The sequence below is a fragment of the Oryza sativa genome, chromosome 7 (assembly GCF_034140825.1).
Source record: "Oryza sativa Japonica Group chromosome 7, ASM3414082v1".
Taxonomy (NCBI): Eukaryota; Viridiplantae; Streptophyta; class Magnoliopsida; order Poales; family Poaceae; genus Oryza; species Oryza sativa.
Window position 1 is genome coordinate 26,699,909 of NC_089041.1, and position 8,318 is coordinate 26,708,226.

The 8,318-nt window shown below is 39.3% G+C and overlaps 1 protein-coding gene across 1 annotated transcript; it reads right to left on the reverse strand.

The window, feature by feature from the left end:
• Positions 1-1,041: 1,041 nt before the first annotated feature.
• Positions 1,042-5,007, reverse strand: LOC4344038 (uncharacterized). Its single transcript, XM_015790639.3, has 3 exons — positions 4,692-5,007; positions 2,017-3,556; positions 1,042-1,926 (listed from the first exon to the last, which is right to left on the reverse strand). The coding sequence occupies exons 1-3, from the start codon at positions 4,921-4,923 to the stop codon at positions 1,740-1,742; spliced, it is 1,959 nt and encodes a 652-aa protein (XP_015646125.1). The 5' UTR covers positions 4,924-5,007; the 3' UTR covers positions 1,042-1,739.
• Positions 5,008-8,318: the final 3,311 nt, after the last annotated feature.

An 8,318-nucleotide genomic window follows, 5' to 3' on the forward strand; every position in this document is an offset into this window, starting at 1 on the left:
CATAACAGCATTCAACAAGTAAATGGTCTACTGATGATTTGTCAATTTAGTGATATTTGTTTTCAACTTGGCACTTTTGTCTCCAATTGGTCAGTATGACAAATGAAGACATCAATACTACTCAACTAGCAAATCTCTTCTAGTTGAACTGTTCATGATTGCGACCCAATTGTCGTGTTTTCATTTTTTTTTCATCGTTTGTTCGACTGCTGATAAATTGTGGAAACATAAAGGATTGTGTTCTTGCCGAACTACGATGAAAAGACATCAAAAGTTAACTCTAAATTTAAGTTTTAAAATTTAACATATTGGTTGTGACTAATAATCCAACGAGCAAACGATGGACATATTCAGATATACATTTTGAACTGAAAATATTTCATATATAGTGAACAAAGAAAGATCATTACATAAACCACGCTGCAAGTGAGGTACAAACTCAGATCTATTGAAGTTGCTCGTGCTCATCCTACAGGGTTGTTAGTTTATGCTGATTAAAGTACTGCATCTCTCTTAAACACAAGGATCAACCGGAACTCCAGCATCTGTAGTAGCAATATTAACTCATTCCCGCATTCCTGCTTGAGTTGAGTGTAAGTGTTCGCAGAACGGCTGGATTACATTACACGAGATACAACTCATGCAAATTATAGTAGTTGCAACATGAGAATTCAAGCATCTGGCAGAACCAGCGGCCGTTAAGAGCCTATTCGCAAATCCTAAGGATTAATTACTATGAATGCTATTCGATTCACAGAAATTTTCCTTTCCAAGTTGTTGAGAGAAAACATAGAAAATTTTCCATCCACTCAAACCTCATGAAAAAATTCCTATGGATTGAAGTGTGCATCCATTAATTCTTATGGATTGAAGTGTGCATGCATTTATATTCCTTCAATATTCCTATTCCTATGTGTCGAACTCCAAAACGAATAGCACCTAAATAGATTTACAAGAAACATGATACTGATAAACATTAGCTGATTCCCAGCCTTCCCCAGCAGAGTAAGCCGACAAAAGGATAACTGTGGAGACAATGCAAGCACACAACAGCACAAAACGAATATGTACATAAATCATAGCAAGTTTATAGTTCCATGGCACGCTGGCAAGGTTACCAAGGCAGCTCTAAGCCTCTAATGCATTACTGACAATATTGACATGTACCACAAGCCATAGCAGGGGTAGCTTTGTATCCACTCGAAGACTCAGACACATTGATTAAATGGACAGCAAAGGATCTCTGAACATCACATGGTTCATTCATCGATCCATTCGTGTTAAGACGAAGGGGCTTCAACTTCGGTACTCCATTGAACTGAACAGCTTGAATAGTTAGCATATTCTGGTGCCACTATGGCAGATTTCCACAAAATAGACAATAATATTTTGAGCAGATCATAACCTCCCAATATCAGGCACTATTATACTGCCTGAACAAAAGATCGTTGTTCTGTATCCATTTTGCTGATTGAAGAACCACTGGACTATCCTTATCATACCATTAACCACCACCTATGCTGTTCCTGGAGTACTGGAAGAAAAACCAGTGACAGTTTGATCCCAAGTTCCCAACTAACCACTAAGCTTAAACTAGTAACTATTTCATCTTTAGAAGAAAGGTTTGGCATACTGTAGATGCACCATCATACTAATAACTTTCACCAGAGCATAGCATTTGAAGAAACCACCAGGGCCTCAAATTATCCATCTGACATGAGCAGACAAATGTACCAAGGCTAAGCTTTCCCACCAGCACCTGTCGTGGCATCAACCACTATAATGTTAAACGACAACGGCTGCCACCCTGAAGAATGCGGCACAAACCACTTCTTTGTATTGATTATGATATACAAAATCTGAAGAACTTCACCAAGGGCAAGATGTTTCAAGCATTGATTCTTTAAGACAATTGCAGCTTGATACCTGCAAACAGAGGATATTGAAACACCATAAAACAGAATTCAAGAAAAAGATACAGAGGATTAACACATATTGATGGGTGTCAGGCCTTACTTGGATCTAGAATTCTTTATAGCAGAGCTGCCAGAGGTGGAAGATATGAACCTATGAACAGCATCAAACGTATCTTTTGGATATTTTGCATTTATATCCATTATATTCACACATTTCCAAAGATTTTGGTTCTTCCCCAAATAGAATGACATAGGACCTAACATTTTCAAGACGATGGCTTGATGCTGAATGGCAAGTTCAAGAGCCTTCTTAACATCAAAATTTGGTAAGTTAGCTTCTCCATAACGTATACAATCTGAAATATGCTGTTCTATTGGTGGAATCTTCTCTGTCTTCAATACTTCCAAAGCACCTAATATATTTCTTATAAGACCTTGAGGGTCAGAAGATGGCTGTGGATATCCTGGGTTCACTCCCCATTGTCCAGCATTTTGCATGTTGCTGGGCATACTAGGTGGTGTTGGAGGTCTGTAACTATTATAAGCAGGCTGAACATTATGAGGAGAGCCAGAATGGTTAGGGTGGTAGTTCATGTTCACACCTTGGTTGTCATGAATTCCTCTGGGGTATCCAGAAATATTTATCCGATTCAAATCAGGATAATTAACTGGTGGGCTGTGATAGGGAGGGGCACTTGGCCAGGATTGCAGTGGTGCAGTAGGAGCGCCATTATGCCCAGCTGATGGTGAGCATGAGTTGGTTCTTTGTGAACTCAATGTATGATGAAAAATCTCAGATCCACTATGAGGATGAGTAATTGAATTTTGTGGTCTTGGAGACTGGGAGGTATGAGGTTTATGATGTTTTGGATTATAGCCACCACCGTTGCCAGAGTCAGGAGTACCATTCTTCGCAGCAGATTCCGCTGAGGCACCAGACTTCTTACTATTGAAGTCATGTGGAGCAGTCTTTTGATGGCAATGAGCAGATTTTGCAGGCTTTTTAGGCAGGGAAAAGGGCTGAACTTTTGGTTTACTTGACTGGTTCACCTTTGCCCCATCCTGTGATTCAGAGCTTGATGATGAAGATGACGATGGCATAGAAGACTGAGTTGGATGGTCAGTAGTGTATTCTTTAGAATTATCAGCAACTTCAACTGAATTTTCTTCGTTGCTTGCTGGTTTAGATACATTGTCTGACTGGTTTCTTCGAGGTTGCTTCACTTTAGATTGCTTATCTGCCTTGCCATTACCACCCTTTTGATGATCAGACTGGAGACCATTCTGAGGGTTTGTGTCTGTAGTAGTGTCTGAAGAATCTGAATTAATGTTCTTAGACTTATCTAACTCAACCATATTGCCACTTGCTGTGCTACTAACATATGGCGACTCTGCTAGAGGTGGTTCTCCAGCTACAAGGCTTTTCCAGAGCCAAACACTTTTCGCTGCAGCAGTAAGGGCCTGAGACACATTTGGAGGCTGTGCTAGTAGAATATTGTACCGTCTCATTGTAAGCTTATGAAGGGCATTAGAGAAATCCCGATCACCAGAAATTAACAAATAGTTTGCTGGTGGAGGGTTGTCAATAGCCCAGAACAGCATGTCAACTAAGATCTTCTTATCACTTGCATCTTTAATACCTGCCAGTTGATAGGAAACAAATTAGTTGATATCAATTCTGTCATTGTTTAAGAGAAAATGAAACTGTTTAATAATATAAGTCTTGCAAATTCATGAATCTTTTTATGCAAAAAATTTGCTTCCATGAAACAAGCTCTAGTTTGCAAGAATAATTAAGAAACATGGATTCAAAATCAGCACGCAGCTATGCCAATGACATGTATAATCGCCAACATTCAGAAGAATATCTGGGATGCAATATAGTGGTTAAGGCTGTACAGGTCCGGTTAAACTGGATTTTGCCAACCCACACAGGAATAACATGGTATGTGCCTGTATTTATTCCAGTTTGACAAAACATAACTAGGTTGATTCACCCCTAATAGTAATAACTCAAAATCATTCTTCAAAACATTACACAAATCGTACAACTGTGGACCTAAGAGAAGATGAAAACTCGAAGACGCGGTTATTAGAAAACAAAATTGACCTAGTCTACTACACAAAGTCAAATGGAAGACATGGCTACTAGAGGCTTAGAACTTTGTAACCCGTAGTATCATATCACGCAAACACAATCAAAATCATAACAGCAACCAGTACAAATAACTACACCACAAGAACCAAACCCAGCAAAGTCCACAACCAAACCCCGAGGACCCCAAATATCACATCCCCCAATCACCACATAAAAAGATACTAGCATAGAACCACATTTATATGTAATCTTAACATCCACTATTCCAAACCCTCATCAATCCTTTTCCTAGCCAACACCATCAATACTACGACAACCCTGTCAAAGGCCAGAAGAGAACACCATCAATACCACGACAACCCTGTCAAAGCCAGAAGAGAAACTACACCTACACGGCTAAGATCCAGCAACAGGTGCATGTCTCCATGGAAACATCCAAACCTCCATGATTTCCACTGTTGCCCTCGACTATTACGACAGATCCATCAAACCTACACGAACCGAAGCATTTAAAGCGAATATGGCACAAATCCAGCCGACCACGCACCACCGAGAATACGCAATCTAACATGCATTGGTAATCAGGCACCGGATCGCCACTCCGCGAGCAATTTCAGAGCAGAGAGGGGAGGTTGGGGGAGGCGAGGAGGAGGAGGAGGGGGGTTCCGTTTCCGTACCGGCGGGGACGTGGTTGAGGGAGATGCCGGTGCTGGAGAGGGCGTGGGTGACGGCGTTGCCGATGCGGCCGATGTCGCCGTAGGCGGAGATGGAGACGGGGCCGGTGTAGCCGGCGGCGGCGAGGGCGGAGCTCATGTTCTGGGCGATGAGGTTGGGGTCGCAGGCGCGGGGGACCTGGCAGTTCTCGATGTCCCACCACACCGACGTCTTCGCCGTCGCGTACTCCGCCATCGCCACCGCCGCCGCCGCCGGTCGCCGACTCCGGTGATCCCCCCCTAGGGTTCGCCGGCGGTGAGGTGGGGGGAGTGGGGGGCTGGGGTTTGCGGGCGTGGAGAGGATTTTTTATTGGTTTTCGACGGCGGCGGCGTCGAGGTGGACTCGAGGAGAAGCTATTCTTTTGATTTTTTTTAGATAAAAAAATATAATTAAGGACGATATTTGTATATGGATAAAATAGTTTGGTGCGAAGTGGAGAGAAGTATAAAAAAAACATATACACGGATATCCGTACCTGGATTTGTTTTTTCTAATGCGGGGGGAGTAAAGTTCAATGGATACAATAAGATCTTTTTACTTATGCTAAGTCAAAATTTAAATTTTAAAATTTAGTTTTAGAGTTGATTTTGTGATTTTTTTTATAATGATTTATTTTACAGTATTTGTTTTTAATCGTTAAGGACACGTATATAAAGGTTATACGTATAAGTTATTTTCTAATTGCTAATAAACCTGTCGATAAGCATATGAATAAGCGAAACGATTGCACCAAATAAAGTATTTCCTTTTTGAAATTTAGACGTACGTTTTTGGAAGGCATGCAATCAAATTTGTGCAGGAATCCAAACCATTAGATTTTCCATGCACACATTATTGAACATCTGTAGTAGAATATATGCACGTGGATTTTCATTATTACTAAACCATTTTAAATTTTTGATTCTAAAAATAAACCCCCAAATTTATTGAAAAAGTAAACTTTTTTTACCACGCCATCCGAAGGGGAGTAGCAAGACAATGCAAAGGCAGGGATCAGGATCCTATGCAGTTGACTGCTCCGTGCTGTTATCACTGACATGTGATAAATGCACGGTAAAGTGACTGCAGAGGATCTCATCAATCCGCAAGGGCAGTAGCCTACCACGTCATTGCGGGTGCCATGTCATGGTTTTTTTTACTGGTGCCAATTAAAATAGTATGATTAGAGATGTTTAAATATAGCAATAGGTTTTTGGATGGTTTCTTTTCAAAATTTTAAAAAGTGTTTCAAAAACAATCCATGGTTGTTGGTTGCTATCTGTTTTCTCCATAGAAAAGGTAAAGGTTAATCATGACTTGACAGAAAGATTTTATGTTTTTATACGGAAAAAGAGAGAGCCCACATAGCAGTGCGTATATTCATTCGCAAATGAAGGCTCTCACAGTTCGCTCTACGGCTAATAAACCATAGAAAAATAAACGAGTCAACTGAATAAAAATAATTTATCGGTGTAACTTTTATTATTCTTTGTATTGTAAAAATCAAAACTAAAATGAAAAATTTTATCTGCAAGTAAATCTTTTTGGCAGGTACACAGAGAGCACAATGGTGATGGTGCATACCTACCATGGAAAGCAATGACCTACTATCAAAAGGCGCAGAACAAACTGCATCATCAGGACATGGAAAAAAAGCAAAGCTGCGTCATCGAAAGCTATAATACAGAGTAAAGTAGTAAAACCAATAAAAGCAGATTGGGCTATAGAACAGGAAAATGCACTACTTTAAAGAAGTTAAATCAGTGAACAGCTAAAGGAGAATGGGCCGATGAGTTAATTTCTTCTCCTTTTTATTAGAAGAATAAATAAATGAATTTAGTAAAAAGAAAACATGGTTACAAAAAAAATGATGGAGGCATCCTTTGGAATAGAGAAATTTTAGAGAATTTTCGTATGAATTAAACCAATTACTGTGAAATCCTACAAAATTCATAGGTTCCAAAAGACTTCTTAAGGGACATGTGCTGGCCCATGTAGTAGTCCTTTTGCTTAGACAACAAGAAAGAACGGCGTCTGAAGAAATGGTTTTTGCAGAACCGTGTAACTTTTTTTTAAAAAAAGAGAATCGCAACTTAAAAGGTTTATGTTCCCTCTTCATGAGAGTGTACTTATCTTATGTTTTTTACATTGTGTTTTGTATCACATGAATGATTAATGCGCACCATATTGTTTACTATCTCATTGACTCAAGAAACGTCCACACTTTGAGGTTTTGTTAAGTGACGTGTTCGTCGCTGTCTATCACGGCCCTCGTTCTAGCACTGGAAGGCCTTGCCTGTTCGGCCGCTCCAGTCCCCTTCCTCCTCAATCTTCCGCATCCTCGCCAATGGCAATGGCATGGAGAAGGAGATCCATATCTCGTCCTAGTCAAATAAAGTTTTTAGGTTTTTCCTCAAGTAAAATCCTTATAGGGTTTTAGATTTCCGAGATAATCGAGAGTTTATCTTTGTCTATGGATTACGGAATCTAGACAATTATTGACAAGATAGAATAGATCTTCCCTCTGTTGGTCAAGTTTTTATTTAATTGGCAGTATCGGCTTTAGGACCTGGTTTGCCGACATGTTCACTTATGCCAGTTTTCTAACTCGTTGGAAGAATGAAGACGATGATCGATGCTCGTTTATATGGTTTTGCACATGTTGAAGTTGATCGATGTTGTGACTGCACTCATTTGCTCGTATCTCTTGTGGTAATCTAAGATATAGAGCCTCTTTGTTCTATTTTCTCATATTCTTCCTTTCTTGCTTTTGTAACAACAGGGTTGTGATATATCCTCTTATTTAATATATGGGAGAATAGCATATTTGGTCCTTCAACTTTTGCTTGGAGATCAATATGGTCATTGATATTTCATTTTGTTCAAACTGGTCCTCAAAGTCTATCTTTCAGTCTGCTATGGTCCTTAGACCCACCAGAAAACATCACGCACACATACCGTCTCACAATCTTATACAGATTTGTCATGAAATGTCTAATATACCCTTACATACAACATAAGAGAGAAAAAAGAAAAATGTCACACACATTTGCAAATACTCAAATATATCGATTTGTCTATCAATACATCTAACATAATCAATTTTGTGTATATATCAATTCTTGGGATTAGATTAAATTATCTAATCATATAAAATTAATTAGTTACAGTATTTCATATCACATACAAATGGACAGATCAGACATTTCACCATCCATTTTTAATAAGATGATGACATGGCATGTCTACATTACGCTTCTAGTGGACCTAAGGTTCATATTGGACCATATGACAAAGTTTATAGATCTGATTGGAAAAAATAAAATATCAAGGACCATATTGACCTCAAAGCGAAAATTTAGGGACCAAATGTGCTATTCTCCCTTAATATATTTTATCATGTTTCGAAAAAAAAAACAGAAAATAGTTCATGCTTTGTTAACTTTAGGATGAACTAGTTGGTGCTAAACTCAACACCAAGCTTTTATAACCCCTAGGTGCATACTTGATTTGCAAAATTCCAGAACCGACAGCACGAGGTTTTCTCCCCAGATCAATGGACAGAGAAGTTTCAAAAGCTGCAAACTATATGTAGAACAAAAGACATTCAC

Bases quoted from the DNA above. Each gene is read 5' to 3' on its own strand.
- LOC4344038 (XM_015790639.3), bottom strand. From the start codon at position 4,923: ATGGCGGAGTACGCGACGGCGAAGACGTCGGTGTGGTGGGACATCGAG. The intron at 3,557-4,691 runs GTACGGAAACGG...ATCAACTGGCAG, and splicing joins CCTCAACCACGTCCCCGCCG to GTATTAAAGATGCAAGTGAT. The intron at 1,927-2,016 runs GTAAGGCCTGAC...CTCTGTTTGCAG, and splicing joins ATAAAGAATTCTAGATCCAA to GTATCAAGCTGCAATTGTCT.